General features: G+C 35.8%; 4 protein-coding genes across 7 annotated transcripts; 1 reads left to right on the forward strand and 3 right to left on the reverse strand.

Moving 5' to 3' along the window:
• LOC105173689 (Werner Syndrome-like exonuclease) lies at positions 1,976-2,960 on the reverse strand. The gene has a single exon (XM_011095537.2). It carries the CDS (start codon positions 2,924-2,926, stop codon positions 2,207-2,209), a length of 720 nt encoding a protein of 239 aa, XP_011093839.1. The 5' UTR covers positions 2,927-2,960; the 3' UTR covers positions 1,976-2,206.
• LOC105173690 (ubiquinone biosynthesis protein COQ9, mitochondrial) lies at positions 4,492-8,142 on the forward strand. The gene is made up of 6 exons (XM_011095538.2): positions 4,492-4,901; positions 5,408-5,515; positions 6,198-6,359; positions 6,440-6,611; positions 6,965-7,038; positions 7,851-8,142. Exons 1-6 carry the CDS (start codon positions 4,617-4,619, stop codon positions 7,929-7,931), a joined length of 882 nt encoding a protein of 293 aa, XP_011093840.1. The 5' UTR covers positions 4,492-4,616; the 3' UTR covers positions 7,932-8,142.
• LOC105173691 lies at positions 8,031-11,215 on the reverse strand. Of its 3 annotated transcripts, none has more exons than XM_011095541.2 (6): positions 10,932-11,215; positions 10,764-10,839; positions 9,467-9,996; positions 9,198-9,354; positions 8,987-9,036; positions 8,031-8,880 (listed from the first exon to the last, which is right to left on the reverse strand). In XM_011095541.2, exons 1-5 carry the CDS (start codon positions 10,935-10,937, stop codon positions 9,017-9,019), a joined length of 789 nt encoding a protein of 262 aa, XP_011093843.1. In that variant the 5' UTR covers positions 10,938-11,215; the 3' UTR covers positions 8,031-8,880; positions 8,987-9,016. The 3 variants fall into 3 exon arrangements, with proteins under 3 accessions (XP_011093843.1, XP_011093844.1, XP_011093842.1); XM_011095542.2 differs by having other exon boundaries at positions 8,031-8,891; XM_011095540.2 differs by having other exon boundaries at positions 8,031-9,036.
• Positions 15,807-24,176, reverse strand: LOC105173693 (inter-alpha-trypsin inhibitor heavy chain H3). 2 transcript variants are annotated; one of them, XM_011095543.2, is made up of 13 exons: positions 23,664-24,176; positions 23,066-23,218; positions 22,752-22,964; positions 22,578-22,667; positions 22,235-22,351; positions 21,755-22,024; positions 20,649-20,805; positions 19,796-19,870; positions 18,820-18,920; positions 18,396-18,566; positions 17,728-17,802; positions 17,211-17,318; positions 15,807-16,409 (listed from the first exon to the last, which is right to left on the reverse strand). In XM_011095543.2, exons 1-13 carry the CDS (start codon positions 24,054-24,056, stop codon positions 16,056-16,058), a joined length of 2,277 nt encoding a protein of 758 aa, XP_011093845.1. In that variant the 5' UTR covers positions 24,057-24,176; the 3' UTR covers positions 15,807-16,055. The 2 variants fall into 2 exon arrangements, with proteins under 2 accessions (XP_011093845.1, XP_011093846.1); XM_011095544.2 differs by having other exon boundaries at positions 15,807-16,403; positions 23,664-24,175.

The raw sequence follows: 24,242 nt of genomic DNA on the forward strand, positions 1-24,242 counted from the left end.
TACTGTATTATAGTTCGGTTTTTTAGGTATGTATCGATCGATCGCCGGCTAGACGGCTGCTACCAGTGTTGTGCCAGGCAATGTCACTGTCCAGGCCAACCATCTCCTATCCATTGCTCAGCTCCAATGAATCATTCCACGGCGTTTTCGACCTCTGCTGCCTCTGAGAAAGCTCAAAATCATTAGCCGCACCAGGTCGACTCTTTCAGTTCATCGTCATCTAGTTAAGGGGGGAAGCCTAGAGACACGGCTCGCCCAAAAGCTCACTGGCAGGAAGAACAGGCGCGCTTGTTCGTCAGGCCTCCCTCCGCCACCTGGTCCGTTCTTCCTGATAATTTGTTTTAGCCCAAGTAGACTGGAGCTACTTACTGCATGGTTGTGAAATTTCATTGGCCAGATTAAATTATGATGGGTTGAGGCTGTCATGATTGCGGGAGCAAGGGAGGTTGGTGTACCTCCATCTGTTGTTGGATCTTTGCCTCGAGGAGAAGCTGCGATAGTAGAGGTATGAATTTTAACCTTTGTTCCTTGTTTTGCTCTACAGTTACGACGATAAACAAAAAGGAACTTTCAACCAGAACGGACGTTGGACTATCTTTTTGCTTTTCATTACCAACTTAGCTGACTTGTTTAACTAGCGAGCCCAGGATATCAAATTAACTAGTTGGTAAAAGAATCAGAACCACAAGTTGATCTAGGGACTACTACTTTGTAGTGATATACCTTTCTTAAAAACAAAAAGGTGAGGATCTGTGCATTTATTTTATTCAACCATTTGTTTTGTATTGGGTGTTTCTGAACATGACAGTGTTCTAGTTCGTGTTTATATCATTGCTTATCCTTCTGCAGATGGATATTGGATAGCGTCAATTGGTCAAGAAGCTTTGTGATTGCAGCTTCTGGTTTTTTGTTGATCATATGTCGTTGCAATTCAAAATATCTGAAAGTATGTGCACCAGTGTCAATGTGCAAATTCTGCTATTTCATAGTGTTGCCCCTTGTTTTCTTGGATTTTCGTTTTCTTACTCTTCTGTTGAAAGTCATTAGTTTGTTGAGTAAATAATCGTTCCTTTAGCATAAAGTAGATTATATATTGTGTGTGTAACTAGGCTTTTATAATGCTCCTTCATCCAATTCTTGATTTGTTGGTTCAGTTTTTCATGGATGATTGCCTGCATCTATCTTTCACACGGCGCTGGATTCCATGGATAACAAAGGCTAATTGACATTATTGACATGACAGAGTATTTGAAACCTTAATTCGTATGCAGAGTGTGACCAAGTTTGTCAGAATTCGCTTAGAAATGCAGGCTCCTTACATTTCACCGTGGCCTTAAGCACTTAGCATATGGGTAACTCTTTTATTACATGTTGCGAAATAAATTTTCGTTATGATGAATTGTAGGTGCAACGTTCAAATATTTCAACAAGCTTCAAGCAAAGAGCAATGGTTGTTGATGAGATTTGGCATGCTGCTGGTGATGAGGCCACTCATATGGATTGGTATGTGAAGCCAGAGTCCTTGGTGGAATATAATCTACAACTGAACTGTACATGCTATCTGATACTTCCCCTGGTTAGTGCCTGCCTTCATATCTTTTTAACCTTGGATCATATGCTAGTTCCTGGTCATACTCGCTTTTACAGCCTCCGGCCGTTGCAGTGTCCAATTCTAAAGCATTTACTGCACTTCCTGATTTCTTGCCTTTATATGAATTTGACATTGGGCTTTCTTATTTTGTCTAATTTATGTTTAACACCTCAAGGACGTCGTATTCATGTTGATTCTTTACTTTTCTGTGTCCTTTAGTGTGTCTACAGTTCCGGTTTACTGTGTAATGCATTCTCAACACCTGGGCATTCTTTGCATGCTTTGTGTTGATAGATTAGAGTCCCGTTAATCGGGAAATGCTAATATCTTATCCACTTAACCTCGTGTAATTTGCATGCTTTGTGTTGATAGATTTTCAGGACCACATGGGCATTCTTGGATTAAAGATGAAAGAGTTAGCTACATTGGCCTTTAAACTGAGTGATTTCATCATTTGAAGAATTTCTCTATCTTTTGCATAAGTCCGTCTGTTGGTTGTGTCAATATCTACATACAGAGGCCAGTTCCATAATATCATACTGAAAAAAAAGATATGAAAATTTGGCAATCAAATTCCTGAATACAGATCATAATTTCTTACAACTTGTAATTGTTTCAGTAGTGAACAATCTCTTCCAATTGATAATCAATCCATGGGTACAGTGCAAAAGCAATCTGGAACGAAACATACGCGTCGACGGCTGCATATTCCACTTGCTCAGAATCGAGGTTATGAGAATCCCACTTGCTCAGCGTAACTCGCAACGGCTTCACCATCGCCTTGCCAAGAATTGCCAAGGCCATCTTTTTCAATCCCATATGGTAATACTCCCTCCCATCTAGTTCGCTCGCCAATCTAGCCAAGTCATTAAGGTCAGCAGTGTTGGCCACAGTCAAGCCGTGGTGATCATACAGTTTCTTGACATCTTCTTGGACGCCAACGCCGCAGAATACGTGCCGAGGGTCGGCCAGGAAGCCATAGAGAGAAGGTGGAATGCAGTCGGCATGGAGAAGTTGGACGATGAGGCAATATTGGCCAACGCAGAGTTGGAGAATGGCAACGGGATGGTCATCATCAGGAGCAAGGTTCGGAAGCCACTCTGTGTCAATGCCAACGATAAGTTTGCGCTCAAGACTGGGGCGGTGAATACGGCAAATCCCGGAAATCCACTCATGGATATGAACAGCCTTCTTCGCAACAGTAACTCGGATCAATTCACCTTCAAAGTTTACAGAGTAAAAATCTGGCAAACACGGTACTGGGGCTAAGATAATGTGGCCGGGAGGGAAGACTGAATTTGAGGGGGGTGGGGATATGTAGATGTAGTGATCCATGTTTGTGGAGAGAAACAGAAATCAATGTCGAGAGTGTGGGTATGTGAAGGGTATGTGTGATATGTGTCTGTATATATACATATGGAGAGAGGAGTGAGAGTAAGACAGAGTTACTTGGGATTAAAGAAAGACTAGGGAATTAGGTAACCGAATTTAACAGATTCGGTGTATCTGGAAATAAAAGGAAAGTAATGATTGATGAGAGAGAGTGAAAGAGTAATTGATGTTGTTGAGATAGTTACAGATTACAGGTAGATTACAAGGTGAGGTGTTCTGCTCTGTTATGGTAACTTACCAAATTTGAGATATATGGAATCAGAAAGAGAGCCCCAATCTTCCCTCACTTTCTTACACATACAAATGAACTCACTTTTTACATAATATTGCTAACTGCCTTCTAATGTGGTCAACATAAGTACCATGGAAACCCAATTTTGTTACTTCAAACCAATAAGTTTTACATTTATTAATTTACAAGGTAAATGAAATCTATAGTATAATTGAGGAGGGTAAAGTGTATTTAATCCAAACGTTAACCACTATTTTTATTTTAACAGCAAAACAATTAAAGTACTAAATACTAAATACTTTTACTTTTTCAGTTTTATTTTTCACGAATTCAAATTACAATAAAAAGGATAACTGATAGATAGGAACAGAACGTGCATTTTTAAGCTCATTTCATAGGAGTTATTATTCCATTAGATAAGGGATCCATCGTTTCGTCTAACAACATGATATTAGTTATTTTGTCATTAATCATTATCTTTTAGTTTATCGATCAATTACGTGAATAAAATCAATATGCAAATGACAATTCTAAATACTATTCAAATATGATTCATTTTATATACTTATTCAACTTCTGCTCAATGTCATTCCTACGTATCAATAATACTCTAAATTTGTTAACTTTGGAACGTGCCAAATATAATTATAGTAAGTATGAAAAACTATCTTAATTTAGGTGGATAAACACACATAAATAGGAATATGGTTATTACATGCATAACAACGTGGATAAGCATGATTAAGATAAGTATTCTAGAAGTAAATAATTATTTTTATTAAATAACAATGTAAATATTTAATAATTTATATAGCAAATATATGAATAATGTCATTGTTTAGAACTCAGTATTAATGTAATATATATATATATAGTTAATAAACCCTTTTTTTTTAATCTGAGTATATTTTAAAAAATAAAATCTTGTTAACTTTGCTGGCAAATACCAATGATCGCCAAACTGAATATATATTTTTGGGTTAATTATACTTAGATCATCTTGAGAATGTGAGATTATACTTTATTTCTAAAAAAATTTTAAAATTACACTTACATTTCCTTTAAAAAATTATTATTTATACTTGACACCCTTTTGTTAAGGATTGGATTAAAAATATTGACGTGAGCAAAATAATATTTTTATAATAATGTAGGTATACATACATATATATTTTTTTTTGCTATAAAATTATTAATTAATTTAAAAATATTATTGAATGGCATAATAATAGGATGTTGGTTGTTTGATAGATATAGATTTGATTTATTATTTATTTGGAAAGAACAAGTTCGGTGTGAAATTAAGAATTAGAAGGCAGAAGTGAGAAGTGGGGACGTGGCTACTGATCACTCCAAACTCTGCACCCAACCCTACTACTACTATAGCTCGGTTTCGTCAGAATGTATCGATCGCCGGCCAGAAGGCTACTGCCGGCGTTGTGCCGGTCCGCCGGTCACTATGCAGGCCAACCATCTCCTATTCGCTGCTCAGCTCCAATCATTCATTCCGCGGCGTTTTCGCCCTCCGCTGCCTCTGACAAACCTCTAAATCACAAGCCGCACCAGTTCGGCTCTTCCAGTTCGTCGTCATCTAGTGAAGGGGGGAAGCCTAGAGCCACGGCTCGCCCCAAAGCTCACTGGCAGGAAGAACAGGCGCGTGTTCTTCAGGCCTCCCTCCGCCACGTGGTCCGTTCTTCCCCATATCTTCTCCTGCCTGCCCCCCCCCCCTTTTAATTGGTAATTGCATTGAAATCATATGCACGTTCGCTTTTGTGCGAGGTTATTAGTTCTGAATGTATAAGGATTTGTTATTCTGTACGTAATAATGGTGAATAGTGATACTGTGGATTTGGAACTTTTTAATCCGGTTGGGGATAAACGAACTCGAATCAGGTGGAACTATTTTCAATTCTACTTCCACTCTCATTTGTATTCCATCAGAACATTCTAAATACGTTCTGATGTCCATCCGCTTTTGGGGCTCATAGAAGCTATTTTCTAAATACTTGATACACCATGAAAAAAGTTTGGGTTCATGCTACTGTTAAATCAAATTTAACCTATCCTTTTCATTTTGTTGGGAATGTGAGTGAGGGTGGGGGATGAATTTTTATTTAAATCTTCCTGATGTTTGATTTAGCCAAAGTAGACTGGAGCCGCTTACTGCTTGGTTGTCGAATTTCATTCGCCAGATTAGATTAGGATGGGGTGAGGCCTCCATGATCGCTGGAGCAAGGGAGGTTGGTGTATCTCCATCTATTGTTGGATCTTTTCCTCGAAAAGAAGCTGCACTTGTAGAGGTATGAATGTTCACCTTTGTCCTTGTTTTGCTTTATAGGTATTATGATAACACAAACCAAACTTTCGATCAGAGAATATTGGACTATCTTTCATTTTGCATTACCAACTCAGCTGACTTGTTTAATTAGCAAGCCCAAGTTATCAAATTACTAGTTGGTAAACGAATCAGAACCACGCATTGATATAGGGACTCAAAATCCTTGGCTTTTTCTTTTCTACTTCTAATTTGTACTGATATTCTTGAAAACAAAGAGGTGGGGATCTGTGCATTTATTTTCTGCAAGCTATTTGATTTGTATTTGGATGTTCTAAACGGTTATACTTTTCTCAACATGACAGTTTTTCTATGTCGTTTTATATGCATTGGCTTATCCTTCGGCAGATGAATATTAGACAGCATCAATTGGTCAAGAAGCTTTATGACCGCTACTTTTGGTTATCTGTTGATCAAAGGTCATTGCAATTTGAAATATTGAATATGTATTTAGTATGTGCAAATTCTGCTATGTCAATGGCATTGGCCCTTGTTTTCTTGGATTTCTGTTTTCTTACTCAATTCTTGTAAGTCATTAGTTTGTTGAGTAAATAATCATTCCTTTAGCATTATGTAGTTGATTTATGCCACCTGTAACTAGGCTTTTGTAATGCTCTTTCATCCATTTCTTGATTTGTTGGGTTCAGTTTTTCATGGATGATTGTCTGCAAAGGTTGATTGACATAATTGACATGAAAGAGGATTTGAAAAGCTTAATTCCTAGTCAGCGTGTGGCCAAGCTTGTCAGAATTCGATTAGAAATGCAGGCTCCCTACATTTCAAAGTGGCCCCAAGCACTTAGCATACAGGTAAACCCTTTTATGACATGTTCATCAGATTTATTAGCTAGGTTCGTTGCCAAATAAATTTTCATTATGATAAATTGTAGGCGCAACCTTTGAATATTTCAACAAGCTTCAAGCAAAGAGCAATGCTTGTTGATGAAATTTGGCATGCTGCTGGTGATGAGGCCACTGATATGGATTGGTATGTGAAGCGCACAGTCCTTGGTGGAATATACTCTACATCTGAACTATACATGCTAGCTGATACTTCCCCAGGTTCGTAACTGCCTTTGTGTCTTTGTAACCTTGTATCACATGCTAGGTCCTAGTCATACTCGCTTTTGCAGCTTCTGGCCGTTGCAGTGTCGATCTAAAGCACCTGAACGGTCTGATTTCTTGCCTTTGTATGAATTTGACATTGGCTTTCTTGTTTGTCTAATTTGTGTTTAACACCTCAAGGACATATTCAGGCTGATTCCTTACTTTTCTGTGTCCTTAGTGTCTACAATTCTGGTTTACTGTGTAATGCATTCGCAACCTGTCTACCTGAAATTAGAATGTCCTTAATCCGGAAATGAAAATATTGTATCCACTTAACCTCTTTCAATTTGCCTGTTTTCTGTTGATAGATTTTCAGGATACATGGGCATTCTTGGATGAAAGAGTTAGTGATGCTTTTGATTTACAAAAGACAGTTAAAGAGGTAAGCTGTCGTCCTTTAAACTGAGTGATTTAATCATTTAAAGAATTTCTTATCTTTTGCATATGTCTTCTGTTTCCATCTGTTTTTACCCTCTATTCTGGTTTTGTGTCAACATCAACATATATATGCATACACATCAGTGCCATAATATCATAGTGAAAAAAAAAAAACAGAATTCCGTAATTTAAATTCCTTAATAAGGATCACGTCATGTTACTTGTAAACATTAACAACGGGCTAAAGGTAATTGGCTGCATTCTTGTGTGTTTTATAGAAAATAAGCTCTAAATTTCATCGAAATGGTTGTATTTTTGTTGTCCTTCTCCATCCTTCCGTTCTATATTTTGTAAGTCAGGAATCTTGGTATATGATGGAATTATTTGCAACTTTTCCTGGACAAATTTGGGTGTGTGCTTTATTACTTTTGCAAGGAGGACTTGTGAGAGAAAGTATGAATTAACTTTCTTAGCCTCAAAATGAATTTGCATTCCATGTTTACTTCTCAAAGGAAAAAAAAAAAAAAATAGAAAGGTTTTCCTGGACAAATTTGGGTGTGTGCTTTATTACTTTTGCAAGGAGGACTTGTGAGAGAAAGTATGAATTAACTTTCTTAGCCTCAAAATGAATTTGCATTCCATGTTTACTTCTCAAAGGAAAAAAAAAAAAAATAGAAAGGAAACTGGAAGCCTGACATATACTAACAGCTAAGGCAAGCTGTAAGGTAATAAGCCATATAAGATTCTTACTTTTGCCACTTTGGGTTTCATTGCTTAAATATATTCATTAAAGCTTATGAGACATGAAATTTGCAGGCAAAGTATTTGGCTGAAGCAGTGGGAGCAGGGATGGGAGGTTCTGTGCAAGGACTTGTGAAGAGACTTTTTCAGGGTTGAATATTTGGAAGGATAATAATAAGAAGTTTATTGCTGTTGTATTTTTTACCTTCTTTTTTAGTTGGTCAAATAGTGGAATATCAAGTTCTTTTTGTTTTCTGATACAAGAATTCTCCTCTTCCATTTGAAGGGGGTTCATTGTACATATCAATAAGAATATCTGCAAAGACACCTATTCGACTCTGGAAAAGGTCGATTTCTGATAGGTTTATCCCTTGTTCCTGGTAACTGTTATTTTACTTCCTATTACAGGATACACTGTGATTGGAATTGTGAATGTTTTATTCAATGGAATACTGGAAGTTCATGAGGTACTTTAAAGAAGCACGTCTTCACATTCAGTCTATGTGTTACATGCCTGGCTGAATGATCACAACAATGGTGGATTGGTTCAGTATTTTACGATGCCATGAAACTTGTCAATGTGGGTTGATCCCCTCAGCTATAGAAAACTTTGTGCAGTGACACTGAAAAGTCTCTATACGAGTGCTTGAATGGTATATGTAGATGCTGAAGAACAGAGATGCATATCTGTCTTGCATCTTGCAGACAAGATTTCAGTCATCCATGTTAAAATATCAACATACATACGGTCGGAGAAAAATAAAGCAAAGAAACAAAGGATAAAGCAAAATAAGTTGAGAACTAAACTTGTATGTATGCCCCTTTTTATCTCCAAATAATATATCTCAAGAAGAAATTTGAAGAATTACATACAAATGATCTCCCAACCATGGCAAAATGAGAGTTTATTGTGCTGCATGCACAAGAAGCCATGGCAAAAACATGCCCAATTCCCTCCAAACAGTGTTATTGATCCTCAAATTAACATTTAGACTATAGCTCCGTTTGGCCTTGTACCGCCAATCCAATCAAAGGAAGAGACGACAAATGTTCTCATCGTCAAATCACTCGATATCTTGAATTGCAAGTTATTCCTCCTGAATACCTGTATTTTTCCTAATATGTGCTTGGTCAGTAGATGCCTACACCAATGGAGAACAATACCTATAATAAGACATAAACCTCCAAATGGGTTTGAAGTATGCCATTACCCTGAATTCATAGCTGGTGGAGAAAACAAATCATATCTCTAGAACAATATCTGCAATCAGAAAAATTCACATATTTAACATACATCAAAGTTTTGTAATCCCGTGCATGCAAATTTTATGCATAAATAGAAGTATAATTTTTTATTTTTTATTTATTTATTTTTTATGTAGCTGCAAATGTTGAGAAGAATAATGTATGCTGCACACTCACATTCCGAGTCTGTTTTGACCCATTTACTTCTACGGCTGGCCTCTTCACACTGTTCCTCATCACTATCAGTCTCAGCCATGTCCAAGTATTTCTTTGAAGCAGTCCTCGGAGTATGCTTTTGAGGATATATCTTTTTGTGCAGCATAGCCCTCAATATCTGCAGTAAACAGAAAACACACATCCCTTAAACTTGTACATATAGTTTACTATCTAGAATTGAACATAAGTTAGTCGTTTTCTGTGCTAAATGCTAGCATGTAAACTCAAACCTTCTCCATTCTTGAGTTATCCAATTTAGGATCTGGAAGTGGATCCCTTAACATGGGATTTGGCACGAATCCTCCTCTGCACACAAATGCCTTCTTGAGGAGAAACGACAATGATTTCTTGCTGATGCCTTTTGTTTTGTTATCCAACCGAATATCTTTCCCTGCCCTTTGGACTAAACTGGTGCTCCTCTGGAGACGTGCGTCTTTATTTTCTGACATCAACTCGCCGGCCTTTTTCTCATCTTCCTTCAAGCAGTCCAAGAATTTCTCTACTGACAGATTATTATGCTTTTCTGATTCGTCTGATAAACTAGAATAAAGAGAAATATGCTTATTCAGTAACCGTATCAACTCTTTGTCAACTTCTTCCAAGTCCTTCTGTTCAAGATGATCTTGACCGGAGTGTAATGGCCCTTGGACGCTGCACTTGTCTGAATGTTTCAGATTGTTATTTCCGAATGTCCCAATTGTAAGTAAACCATTTGGCCAATCAGAGAATTCTTCTTTGCAGTGTTGGTGCATTATATGATCTGTTCAGATGGTGAGAGTCGAGAACGTACGTATTATTCAGTCTTTCCTCGCTTAGAATTAAATTGCAGGCATCTATTGGTAAAACCATATCAACAGGTAAATGCAGGCATCTATGCGGTCAAGAGTTAAAATTTCTACTTGGCTTTCAGATATAATATAGTACTGGAGCAATAGTGATAAAGTATGATAAGAACTCCACCATTATATGTTTGAAACTTCGACGGATATGGTTTGATATGAAAATTAATCATGTCTCCGGACAAGGAACATAGCCAATTTGAAAATAAGTTTTCACTAAGGTTTCATATTTGCAGAACAGAAAAACGATTAAGAGAGTGTTCCGTTAAACTTATGTAATAAACTCATGATGCTTTTTGGAGCTCCTAAGATTTTTAGATCTTAGTTTCCTTTTAAAATATTCAGATAAATCATCAAATAATTATAGAATTTATAAGAAGTCATTAATGATAATTATAATTAATATGATAAAACTTACAATAACTCATTAAAATCTTCTTATTTCTGTGAAAGCTTATAAGCTCCTGACATATTATTTTTCTCCCACAAATTCAATGTTTAAAAAACTTACCAAACACCTTAAAACAACTTATAAGTTCTTAACCATTATGAGATATTTGAAAGCTTGTAAGCTCATCCAAACACTCTATAAATCTTTACCAAGACTTTCACACGTATACAGATACATACACTGAAAAACACGATGGCACTGAATTGTACGTAGAAGAGCAAATAAACAGAGACTTACTCGGCACTGATTGTGGATTTGAGCTGTGATTGCTACTCTCCTTGGCATTACGTTTGTTTCGCATCCAATTAAAGATCTAAATCAACAGAGAGTCATAAACTACAACACATCAAACTCCAATACACACACCAGGTATAACTAAATGGGGAAAGGATGAGGTATTATTACCTTCATTTGTAATTGTGGGCACAAAAGTGTTGCCAGAATCCGAATTTCTGAACTGAAATATTGGTGGAAAAAAGGATGGGGGGTTGGAGGGATTACGGCCACCAATCTGATACAAATCCCACAACCATCAGGAAATGAGGTTCAGAAGGCATATATAGACAAGGAAATGAGGTGGGGTGGGGTGGAGAAGTTTCACAGGTAAGCTGGTGGTATTCAGTGGTTCAAGTTCCAAAACAGTCTCTCCTGCCGCCTTTTCTTCTCTCTCTCTCTCTTGCTGGCTACGTACTTACTCCCACTGCTGCTGCTGTTTCACTCAAAAACACAGTTTTAATTACATAAATAATATCAAATAACATATATATAAAAACGTTAATAACACTTTTAAAAAATATGAAATTACTCTTTTCTTTAACAAGTTTTTGAAATTATATTTAAACTCTTTCCAAAAACTATCGATTTATAAATGTATATTTCTTTTTATTAAGATTTAGATAGGAAATACTGACAGTAAAAATTTTAATCCATTTTATATTATTTATTAACAAAATCCTAGTAACATATATATATAAAGTCAAAAAAGTATAATTGTAATAATATATTGTTCCAAATTATTCTTAATGGATAAAAAGTTTCTGGCGATGAATGAAAAACGAGTTATATTATCAATAGTTTATGCAAAATGCATAATGAGACTTAAAATTAGAAGTATATGTATTCTTTTTTTTTTTAATTATTATTAAGGACAACGTTTTTCGTTTAAACCATAACAAAAAAAGTATAGTTGTAATAAGAAATTATCAGAGAGGGTGTCAGTATAATTCAATTTTTTTTTGAAGAAAAATATGTTTCATATTCTTAAGGAAATTTAAGTGTGATTTTCAAAGAATTTTAAGAGGGCTCGTTGAAGTTTATCATTAATTTTATTTTATCTATTGATAAATAAAAAAAATGGTGGTTCATCATAAAATTGAGGTCAGATAAATTTTAATTTAAAATTGGAAGGTGTAATTAAAAACTATTTGTTTCAATTTATTTTAATAACTAACTGATAAATATTTATTTTAAACGTTAGCAAATATTCTATTAGAACGTAGTCATATATACTCAAGATGTAAAGAGCTCTACATACAAGCTTGAAACAATATTATAATATTATAGAAAATTGTAATTTTCGTCATGTAACTTAAAGAGTGATAATTTTGGCCGGTCACAAATTGATTTTCGCAATTTTTATAACTTTGAAATTTGAAATTTTTGGTCCTTTTTTGCTTGAAAAACGCATGTGCCCTGCACATGATCTTTACAATTGGGACTTTCTAGCCGGATGGGTCCGAAATTATCAAAATTTTAAAGTTATAAGATTAAATTATTAAAATTAATTCATACATGACCAAAATTGTCTATCTTAAATTACAGGACGGAAATTATAATTTTTTCATAAGATTAATTTATTGGTAAGAGAAATAATAAATTTTTGAGTCGACCATCAAAAGCCTCAAAGGAGCACAGATTTTGAAAGGATGGCACCAAGGTACAGCCCCCCTCACCCTGTCAAAGGAAACAATTAAACCTAAAATCATGAGCAAAATTGATTTTGGTAAGGTGTGTTTTTGTCCTAATTTATTGGCAAAGGTTATCTGAAAATCAAAGGTGATGATGTTTTTGTTGGAAGGACAAAGGGGAAATAAGGTATGTACATTAGGCGTATGTGTGTCTGTACTAAAACTGCAAGAAACCAAAGGCTGAAAACCACCTTAATTTGGCTGCCTGCATTATAAGGTATGGGTGGAGATGGGCTGAGTTGGGATATATATGTTTTTCAGTGGGATATGTCCCTTCCACTGCTCTCCCAACCCTCCATAATTTGGTTCGGATTTTTTATTACACTTTTATATTGCACGAACGAGTTATTTATGTATTTTTTTAAAAAAAAATTGAAAATTATAATTTAAAAGGTAAATTATAATAATTTTTTCTAAAATTTGACATACTTGTAAATATTCCTTTATTTTTTGAAAACTTACAAATAAACCCCCTACAATTAATGGATTGTTACGAGGGGCATTTAATCAATTATCTAACTATCTATAATGCATATTGGACACTTAAAAAGAAATCAACCCATGCAATGTCATATATGCGTTGAACATGGCATTTATAAGTCCGAAAATATACAATAAAATAATTGTACTCTGAAGAACTCGTGAGTTGCATTCTAAAGTTATTTCTCTTTACATGAGATAGTGTGTGTTATATGTGCATATATGCGTCTGTGTAAGAGAGAGAGGGTTGAATAATTGATGTTGTGAATAAATACAAGTTGAGGCTCTATGATCTTAAAGGATATGGGTTCAAACAGATAATGACTCTATGGACATTCCTCGTGCCCAATAAGCTCATAAACGTAATACAAAAACGGGATCAGGATTGGACATCTTCTATTTCATCTAATATATACACGTCACCATATGCATAAAATTTGTTCTTAAATAAAACAAATAACATAATCTTTACACACATATCATATACATATTAAATAGAACCATGCAACATGATTTGAAATAAAAAAAAAAAGAATCCAATCCACTATAAAAGTACATATTACATTCATCACATATATATCAAACATCGTACATCATATTAAATTCGTGGTGTCTAATTAATAGGACAAAAGTAACTATATATATATATACATCAACCACACATTCTTCTTTACATATCTTCTTACAACATATGTAAGAATTAATGCAGAACCTGGAACCACACACGCACTAAGTACGTAGTACTCTTAATTGGGTCTACATCACAAGGCATTCACATGTTTAAAAACACATACATACATGCACATCTCAACATGCAATATCACTTCAAACAAAACCCTCCAAACCCTATTCCATTTTGAAGAATCCCATAATAATATAAACATATATATATATATATATATATATCCCCATGCCAGAACCTCATCATCAATATTTACAAAAGGAAAATGACATACATATATAGATTCAACAACTTTAACATAATTAGGTGTAAAGCAACAACTCCATAAGCCCATGTCTTCTCCAAGACAAATATGTATATGGCTATCTCGTGAATATCCCTAGAATCCATGCATGCTTCTGCCCTACAGCATTTTCGCCATGCACGTGAACTTGTCCGTCCCCGTTTTTCTCTAATAAAAATTCCTGGGCAACAGATTCTGCAAGTTGTCATTGGGCTGCCGGAGGCCCCATCGTGTCAAACCAAGATTCGACCATGGACGTTGATCGTACACTACTGCAGCAACACGTGTGTTGGTAGAACAAACCTCCATGCTCGATTCGGAAGATCATTGCAACACCATATACATCCACTTAGTTTAATAATTAATTGTCTCCGAGGAGACTTGGTAATTAGTTCAAGAAAATCAGAGCCCTTTAACCGCTTTTTCTACTCAACTTCATTTGCTTGCTCCATCTTCCCCTTCTCTTCTACCCATGCAAATGTTCTCAATATTTGCATACATCCCAACAAACCCTAATTTTAAAAATAATACACTCTTTTCCACATATGTAATCATTCTTCTTGTCTCATTTATAAAATAAAAAAGGAATATATATATACTAATGGGGTGAATAGCAATTTATTCATGTGATATTATAATGAGCAAATTACCCTCCTATAAAAAAAATAGTAATATACCTTTTACACTTTTTAAAACGAAACAATTTACCTTCTTGTCTAAGGAGGTAGGTACATTGTTTCATTTTAAAAAATATATGGAGGTAAATTATTGTATTATAAAAAATACAGGGAGGTAAAATTGCTAATTATTTTTTCATATGAGGGTAATTAACTCATTTACAATATCATAAAGATTACTTGCATTTTTTTCCTATAGTAATGAGATATAACATTGATCAACATGAGAGATATGATTTGTGAATTTTTTTTAATTAAATTATAAATATTATACAATTAAATAATATTTGGATTATAAAGTTCTAACTTCGATCAAATTCTCCATCGGATTTAAATTAATCACATAATTATATTTATTATATATATGCATGATTTGTGTATAATATAAAAAAGTGATCAATTACATGTAATGCTCTAAATGTGGTCAAATGGTGGTGGATTAGAGAGTAATTAACAATAATTAATGCTTAATTACAAGAAATGGAAATAATTAATTAATAATGATGAAATTAAATTAAAAGTCCAATGATCAGGTAGCATATGTTGCTTGGAGCATATATTCAGTTGGTGGTCCCGTTAATCTAAATCAAGTAATTAATGAATTAATTATGTCTGTTAATTTTGAACAACCAATAAAGAAGAGTTGATTTTATTTAGGGTTTTCTTGATTCTGTGGTCCAGTTGAACATTCTCGTACCATGCGATCTGCCTCATCATCGACGAATCCGATGTAGTTAGGGTTTTAGGGGAGTACTTAACATTCACAAATCTCAATTAATTGATTTATAATTAGCTGTATATATATATATATATATAATATATTTCAAGTTTTGATATGTACATAAATTATTAAACATAAGAATTAATTCAAAGAAATTAAAGTTTAATAAGTTTTTTTTTTCTACTTTCTAAGAATTAATTTTGTCAACGTCAGCTAATTAATTAGAATCCCTTTATTAAACTTTTATGATTTTTCTTGGAATTAATTATATGTGCGGGGCATTAATAAAATGAGCTTATAATTAATCGATCAAAAATATATACAAACTTCTATATGTTTTTAAATATTTAGTAAGGAAAAAATAATAGAAATTATATACGCCATGAGGTAGAAAATAATGTCTAGCAGTTCTGTTTATAACAATTTTCATTATAATAAAATAAAATATATTGGCACACCTACTCCGGAAATTCAATTCATGAACAGAAGAATAACGGGCTGTAAACTGTAACCCTGTAATGTACAGTGAGGTCTTATATACAAACATTAGAAGTATTGTGTTGTGACAGACACCTCCCAGGCACACAAGAAATTTGAAAGCTCCGGGAGATGTCATGGTCATGGTCATGGGCATACAGACAGACGGCCAATGTACAAGGTTTACATATAGTGACACGAGATAACAACTAAAATTTGTTTGATTTCAGATATATTCTTGTTCATCCATCATTGCTGCCACCGCAGCATACACCACAACAGGTGTAACAACCCAAACAAGCCAATGCACCGCACAACTGAGTGATTAAGATGGCACATTGGTCGTTCATCCGTGAACACGTTTGGATACAGCACATGCAACAGCAACGACCGCAAAGGCTTGCGCAGCAGTCAGAAGCTGCCTTTGCAAAAACTTCTGCAGCATCAGGGGGTCTAGTGTAGCTGGATCCAGGTGGAATGTTTTCAGCTGTTGCAGTTAAATTGCCGAAACCAATTCCCATATTAGGCAGCATTATTATCTTTTGTGGTTTAGGATCTTCCGCCTTGTGATGATCACCTTTGCCGGAGACCTGCAACTATACAATAATTAGAACCAGGATAGCCACATTGTCCAGTAGAAAGCAAATGATACATTGTGACAAAGTAATTCTAAGGCGATCCTTAAATCTGCAAAATCCAACTGAAAAATATCACCAAGATTTGCAGAAAATAGACATGATGTCAGCGACATAGTTTGCGAGTTTTCAAAGAGATTTGTCCTCGTCAGAAGCATATTTGTCTGGGGGGCTACAGTTGAAGCCTAAATTGCATCCCTAAACTCAGTTTTTTCTTCTACAGGTTCCTCAAAGCACTCAGGTTTTATTTTTTTCCCCTGTGGCATGGACCTCTTTTATTATCTCACAAAGGCTATCAAAAAAGGAACTGCATTTGCAAAGGAACCGTAATAGATTTTGAGTGCACAATCCAATTACCCAACAGTAAAAATATTAGGACATGGATGATGCTATTCAATGAAAGAAGCAAAGTTCTTCAGAATTGTCTTTCTCAATCAAAATGTCAGAGACTAGACTCTTTCAAGTACATATGCAGCAGTTAGCTCATCAACACCGCCCCTCACAGTTAGCTAACTCAACCACCTAAAGTGTTTCCATGAAAAGGTATCAGAAATAGCCACAGCCAAAGGAAGCTAACTAGAGCTTAGTCCTGACTTCGGGATAGAGAGAACTTACGACAAACTAACAGTAAAAATTTCATCATGCATATAAAGTACCATGCTGAGAACTAGATTGACTAGAAAGCTCATAAATTCTGGGAATTTCCCCCCCTCATAAAGATAATTTTGCATCCTCAGATTCAAGGATGCAGATAACACAAACCTTTTTAACAACCGCTGAATCAGCATTTATTTTCCCTTTATCAGTCTCAAGCAAAACCATGTTTGTATATTCAGAGATGATCGCATTTTGGACACTCATCTTTGCTATCTGCAAATAAAGAAGCACAGTCATCAGTGTCTAAAATCTTCTAGGGCAACATAATGTTTTCATTTTGGATTCTAATTCTAGTGGATGGGGACCAAAGAGAGGTAAACAGGTTGATCGAACTTTTTGGAAGAGGAGTCGAGGGGTAGAGATCTAGATGACATGTGTTTCACATGAAAATCTACCAGGTAATAAATATATACAGTATATACCAGCATGCAGCAAGATTGCAAGATCTCATGCAACTAGTTATTGGGGATAATTATTGTTCACCAAATGACAATTTCTACATTTTTCAAAAGTAAATGAATTCTCAAAGATGGAGAGTAGATGCCTATAGTGTCTGTATATTGTATGATTATTAGCCTTGATAGTTCAAACTTTTTCAAAATTAGCAGAAAATTGAAATGACCTTCTCCTTGAGCTCCTGATTTTCTGTGTACCAGGCCTGAGCCGTAAGTTGTTCAATCTGATGCTTGACTACTATCTGTGATGATACGAAAGCAACCAAATGAAAAATGTCATAAGATTGGCTCCAAAAGGCCAGGAAAAAAGTTAAGTACGAAGATCAAAACAAATAAATAACTTGTCCTCTATTAAAAGAAGATCGGGCAATGATAATGAAAACTGAACTCCCCATACTTGAACTGATTTAACCTTAGATGTAGTGTTTGGAACACAAACTACATTTCCGCTCTAAAGGATTGTTAAATTCTTGGTAAAAGTTAAATAGCATGCCAAACAGGGGCAAGTAGCAGCCAATAAAGAAATATATGAGCAATTTTTCTGGAAAGGGCTCTTATCATCTAAAGGTCTTCTATTAGAGAGGGCAATTACATCTAGAACTACTTGGTTTACGGGGAAAAGTTAATGAAATTCCAATGCTGAATCAGGGTCAACTTGGAAAGAAAACGGCTAGACTTCTTTCTTTCACTGCATATTCCGTTCGATATCAGAACTGCATAACCAACAAGTATCCACCCAGCACAAACAGAAAAGATTATAGCAATCATATTATTGTACAGAAAAGAGAGAAGGCTTCACATCCTTAACAGAATTTATGTACGAAATAACTATCACCTTGTCAATGGGCATCTCCTTTGCCTCGTGCACCTTCAGGTCTAGAGGAAAATTGCTAATATCTGCAAGTACACCATTAATTTTAAGGGTCTCCGGAAATGTTCCACGATATCTTCCTGACACAATCAAGGGGCTTTCAGATGAAAGGTCTGGAATTTGAGAAGGAAATACCTAACACAAACATCAACTCTTTGTTAAAAATCTGCGGACTTGGGAAGTGATGAGGCAATACTAACATACTACAGTCACAACAAAGATAAAAACTAGGAATCTTAACAGCTGCATTTCATATGATAAAAGTTTGTCACTCTCTGCAGCATAAATTAGACATGACTCTCAGCACTGTAAGGGCCAGTGGAACAGAGAGGATTTTCAATTTTAACAACATTTTGAAAATATGGAACTGAAGATAAGTAAAAGGTACCTCAAGGTCATCAAGGTCATCAAGATTCTGAAAAGCAATATCTACAAGAACAATAGATGATGCTCTCGCAAATAGTCCTTTCATTCGATCCTCAATAGAATCTGCCAAACCACGGAACAAATTAGAAAAGGCCTTAGATTGCCTGAGACAATTATCTCCACAGTCAGAAAGATGATTAGCATTTATTTGTTGCTTCACTAATTCCTATAGAAACTGAATGTACACATGACAGTAGCACATGTAGAACACACCCTTAAGTAAGTTAAACAATACCAAAACTCATATTCAGCTCTCATTCTGTGTAGATTCTTTTTTTGAAATACTTTGTCCACCATTTAGGAATTTAGAATAAAGGCCAAGCTGGTAGATGTCCTTAACTTGATTTCTTTGGCTTTGATGTTTCTGGAGTGACATAAGAACCTGTATATATGCATCTCGGTTTTTATATCCTCCTATTCTATGGTTGAAGTAATATAAGTATATGTCTCTTCAAAGTCAATACATTGTAATTCAATCTAGGAAATTCTTTTGGATAGTGTCAATGTCTGCTAGCATTTTAGAATCCTTGAATGCTTATGTCTAGACCTGCCAGAAATGCAAACTCCAATGCTAATTCTTCGCCCATGTATCATCCCACATCTAGAGACCACATAAACAAATGTACCATCTCTAAGCTCTCAAAAGGTAGTAGTAAGATTTCAGGTTCTTATTGGGAAAAAAGAAGTTGGTGAAAGCATAATCAACCACTTCATTAAAGATTGTTAAGGACACTTCCCCATGCCACTCCTGGCTGATTTAGTTTGGTTTGACCCAAAGCAGAATATGCCATGATAGATTTTATGAATTACAAAGGCAGTTCTACCTACAGCTCGAAGAGAACAAGACTTGGAACATTTCAAGCATACTATTTCAATGCATCTGCGTTTTACAGGAAGAAGAATTTTGAATACATTCACAGAAAAGAAGGAAAACTTACCCACACTAGCAGCATCATGATGCCCCCGGCCAATTATTGCAAGCATCCGAAGAAAATAATGATTACAGAACGTACCTAGCATTTTTAGATCACTAGTTAACCACATGGCAAGTAAAGCAATGCCATGAAAGCAACAATGAGAAATTCAAAATATAAGGCTGTAAGAAATGGCAAATTCGTACTGTCAACACAGTGCATCACGCACAAATCTAACACTATGTGAATACTAAAAGACAAAATAAAAATCACCAGCGATGTCATTCTCAAGATTGTACGCATCTACAACCTAAGAGAACATTACTCACCATCTTGGAATAGCCAAACTGGTGATTGTCGTCTGCTTTTTTTGTATTAATATAGAGAAATACAAGTCTTCTATAATTTAGTTCCCCCTTTTTCCACTTAAGGCAAATTTCGGGTAGCATGAACCTAACAGGTGACTTTCTCTGTGACAACTGAAGCTTACAGATGCTATTCTATGAGCTGATGACCTGAAAAGGAAGAAACCTCGAAAGTAGCCCTTACATGTGCAAGGAAGCAAGTAAAAGATATGCAAAGCACTAGTTACATCACGCAGATTGGCGGCTTGTTCTGAAGAAAGATTTTTGGCATGTAGGAAATTCAGGGTATAATGTCGGATGTCAATTATCAGCAGAAAAAGGAAGCTGGCATCACACTGCTTATTTAAGAAATCCACATTCCTAGCTGAGCTTTTCTGAACAGCATCCTTTCTTTGTCTACTTATGGAACTATCAGACTCTTCCTACTATTTAACTACTCGCGTGGATACAAAAAAATTGAGTAGGTTGCGCTGGAGTTGCCATTACAAGTAGACGAGTATAAAATTACATACCTATGCCCAATGTGTATATTCTCGGACGAATCTTCTCTTTTTTTCCTAACTGGTGTTTCAGGGTATCACAAATATTTCTCTCATCTTCGACAGACCCATCAGTAATGAGAAAAATGACTGGGATTGAGTTGCATCTATCAGATAACATCTCAAAGGCCTGAAAAAAGTAAACAGAGCTTCGGTTATAGTTGCCATAAAATAATTTCCATATTCTCATTAAGAAGAAGAGTAAATAATTTAACCAACAGCTTTTCATAATTGGAATTTTAGAAAAATGACTATATCCCACAAATTTCATGACTTGTTTCCTTTCCAAAAGCATTTTCACATGCATCATTTAACATCTTTTCTGCAAGCCAATAGATACAAGAGATATGGGTTATTAACCAGTAGAATTTTAAAATGCTGAAGCAACATAAAGCAAGCACTCCTTCAATCAGTAACTGGAACATCTGGGATAAGCAAACGCAGCTAAAAAAATCAGCAGGCCAACCATTTACTGAAGATTAAACTAGTGTTTTGCAACCATCCAATTTCAATGAAGCTGCAGGAAGCCAAAAATTTGTTTGCATGTTTCACTTTAAAAACATTAACTTTTCAAACATCCAATGGCATTGACAAGCGTATCATTTACCTAGTCATATCCATACATTTTTAAATGAGTGTGAATACAAATTAGATGAATTTCCCTTCAGCAGTATCACTGGCAATGTGCTGCTGCAGGCTACAAAGATATGCTGCTATTATTTAATTACATAATTATATAGGAACATGCTTAGAATAAAATGGATGCAAATAATGCATTCTCTTCCATAACCCAAGTTTATGCAGCAGCATAGGAAATATAATCAGCAGTCAGCATGCCTAGATTTCTCATGGCATCAACATCCAAAGATATCAATGCTTTGTTATTCATCACATGTAAGTTATATCACCGCACATTTACTGAGTATCACTTCCAGGTCATCAATGCACGAGGATGAACAGGCATTGTTTGAGCTCAAATTAGAACCAAAAAGTAAAGTTTCAAGGGTCGGTCTTGTTAGTTAGTGAGAAGATAAATGATACAAAGAGGATAAAATAAAGTTGCAGAAGAATGAAAAAACCTGATTCAGAGGAAGCAGAATATTTGTGCCACCACCAGCTACAAAATTCGTATTAATCCATTGAGTTACATGTTCAATAGCTCCTGCAGTTGCTCGCTCCAGAGATGAGGAAAATAGTAAAGTTCCATCATTGAATGCAATTACATTAAACAAGTCTTCAGGATCAAGCTTGGCCAGGGCGGTAAAGAGAGCAGTCTTGGTATCTTCAAGCAGTTTGCCGCTCATGCTTCCACTTATATCAACAGCAAACACCACTTCCCTCCTAAAAGCCTTTACGAGATATTAAACAAAATTCAGTCAATATTAAGTTCAAAGCAGAAAACGAACTGTAGAATGCTTAGACAATGGCAGAAAACCAGTATATGTGAGATTGATAAGGATCACAATGCATTTGTTCTCAGTACAAGTCATGCTAGCTGCAAGTACAAGAAACTTTTGGAATTTTATAATAATCATGAGTTGACTAGATAATCAATTCACCTTTCTGCTCTGCTGTTTTCCAGGGAAAAGATAGCAACAGAATATATCTCTATTATCAACATCATGTACCAGGGGAGGACTCAAAAGTACACCACCAAAAGTATGACTTGAAGATACCTGTAAACATGTAAGATTCACATACAAAATCAGTTTCTTTTATCACCAAATTTAAATGTATTTCCAGTGCAATTGATACTTCTAGAATAATTATTCTGTATTATTCAAACTCAAGGCATGAAATCATTTCCCCTTTTGTTTCTTTTAAACAATTATATATGATTTGCTATTTTCTTGGACTGGGTGTTTCATAAAATATACAGAAAGTATGCAAATGAAATCTTACGCTGTACGTGAACAAAAAGTCACTGCTTGACCATGAAAGAACTTCAGAGTCATAGAAGAAACCCAATTTTCCTGCTTGTCGTAGTTGCTCCTAATATCTCCAAAAAGAAGAGAAGTGTAATAAACCATTCTTACTTAATCAATACTAACCATTAGAGCCTGAAAATAACCGTACCTTCAAAGGATGACTAGTTGTTTTCAATAGAATCTCAGTTCCAGGACCAGCATTAACATTCAACTGAATTGTTTCCCGTTTAGAGACCTTCTTCGCAGCTGGTGTTACATACTCAGGGAAATTAAATGGAATGTTCAAGGTGAATTGCCCATCACAGTAGAGTAATTTTTGACACCATCTAAGTTTAACCGATATGTTGGTTCCTCCGTCAATCTAAAACGATGATCAGATACATTTCACGAAAGGTGAAATATGTTACCGCCAATGGCCCAAAAACAGTATACACAAGAATAAAAGAAAGTAAGACAACTTGCCTGTGGAATTGTAAGAGTGAATATATGAGCTTTCAAGAAGCCACCATCTTCAACCTTTGGAACCTTTTCTGTACCTTTTTCATTGTCCACGCTAATTAGTTGAGTAGAATATGATTTCCTGGGTAACTCAACCTCCACACCTAGAATCGAACCCTGTTAGCCAAATAATATGCCCTCAGCTAGTAAAACCATATAATGATTTACAACATAAAATATGTGCAACTGATAAGCAGAACAAAATGAATTGTGAATATGGATAAATACATTATCTGTAGCCTTTCAAGAAGAAAAACTAAACTCCTTTGATGGATAAATCCACACAAAGTGAGCAGTAGCGATTGGAGCTCAACCTATAGGTATCATATCACACAATTGACTAATCCAAGTCACAGAGAAAACAGCCATCTCATTTCAAACTTAACCACTACGTTGGCATCTGTTTAACATCTCTAACACTCTTGAAGCTAACCTGTCCGGTCGAACAGCATTATACATTTACTTCAATACAAATCATGCAAGAATTAACAGGGAAAAAGCAAAACAGGATTTTTCCAAAAAAATATGACTATAAAACTTAAAAACTTTGAGTTGAAGCTACCTGTTCGCCCATGGGAACCGCGATACGGCAATCACAGCTGCGGCTGCTCATGACGCAGTGCAGGCGCCACGTGCCGGTCACCGTAACAAACGCCGTGTCCAGAGAGCAATCAACCTCGAGTGAAACCCCATTCATCTGGAGGGGGATCAAGGCCGGGGGCTCGCACCTCCCGTGCACGTGCGGCTGGTAGCTCGGCCTATCCGGATTGTCGACGATAGCCGGATCGCTAATCACGGCGTACAGCATAGGGGAAGTTGGAAGGTAGGAGCAGCCGGTGGCTCTGTCCATAGCCGTCAGGGGCTTGGGAGGCGCAACCGCCCTGTCCTTGCCGAAGTACACCCTCTTGGAGAGGTTCAGCCCCTCCTCCACCGCGGCCTCGAAATCCTCCGCCATATTAACGATTGATAAGTAAGAGAATTGGAAGACTAACTCAGCCTATTTCAGACAAATGTGATCGTCTCCGTCTCGTGGAGCAGAGTTCGTTCTTGAGTTCTGTAGCCGACAATTTAGGTTATGGCTTTCATTTATATTATCCCAAAAAAAGAAAAATTTAAAAGATGAGATGGCCGTTGGACTTCT

The sequence above is a fragment of the Sesamum indicum genome, linkage group LG11 (genome assembly GCF_000512975.1).
Source record: "Sesamum indicum cultivar Zhongzhi No. 13 linkage group LG11, S_indicum_v1.0, whole genome shotgun sequence".
In the NCBI taxonomy this organism is placed as follows: Eukaryota; Viridiplantae; Streptophyta; class Magnoliopsida; order Lamiales; family Pedaliaceae; genus Sesamum; species Sesamum indicum.

Excerpts from the sequence above, each read along its gene's own strand:
- LOC105173693 (XM_011095543.2), bottom strand. The coding sequence starts at position 24,056 with ATGGCGGAGGATTTCGAGGCCGCGGTGGAGGAGGGGCTGAACCTCTCC. Across the intron at positions 23,219-23,663 it reads CGGTTCCCATGGGCGAACAG|GGTTCGATTCTAGGTGTGGA; the intron begins GTAGCTTCAACT and ends TTTGGCTAACAG. Across the intron at positions 22,352-22,577 it reads ACTTTTTGTTCACGTACAGC|GTATCTTCAAGTCATACTTT; the intron begins GTAAGATTTCAT and ends ACATGTTTACAG.
- LOC105173691 (XM_011095541.2), bottom strand. Across the intron at positions 9,355-9,466 it reads ATAACTCAAGAATGGAGAAG|ATATTGAGGGCTATGCTGCA; the intron begins GTTTGAGTTTAC and ends TGTTTACTGCAG. Across the intron at positions 9,037-9,197 it reads GGTCAAAACAGACTCGGAAT|ATATTGTTCTAGAGATATGA; the intron begins GTGAGTGTGCAG and ends TTCTGATTGCAG.
- LOC105173689 (XM_011095537.2), bottom strand. The coding sequence starts at position 2,926 with ATGGATCACTACATCTACATATCCCCACCCCCCTCAAATTCAGTCTTC.
- LOC105173690 (XM_011095538.2), top strand. The coding sequence starts at position 4,617 with ATGTATCGATCGCCGGCCAGAAGGCTACTGCCGGCGTTGTGCCGGTCC. Across the intron at positions 5,516-6,197 it reads AAGAAGCTGCACTTGTAGAG|TTTTTCATGGATGATTGTCT; the intron begins GTATGAATGTTC and ends TGTTGGGTTCAG. Across the intron at positions 6,612-6,964 it reads GCTAGCTGATACTTCCCCAG|ATTTTCAGGATACATGGGCA; the intron begins GTTCGTAACTGC and ends TTCTGTTGATAG.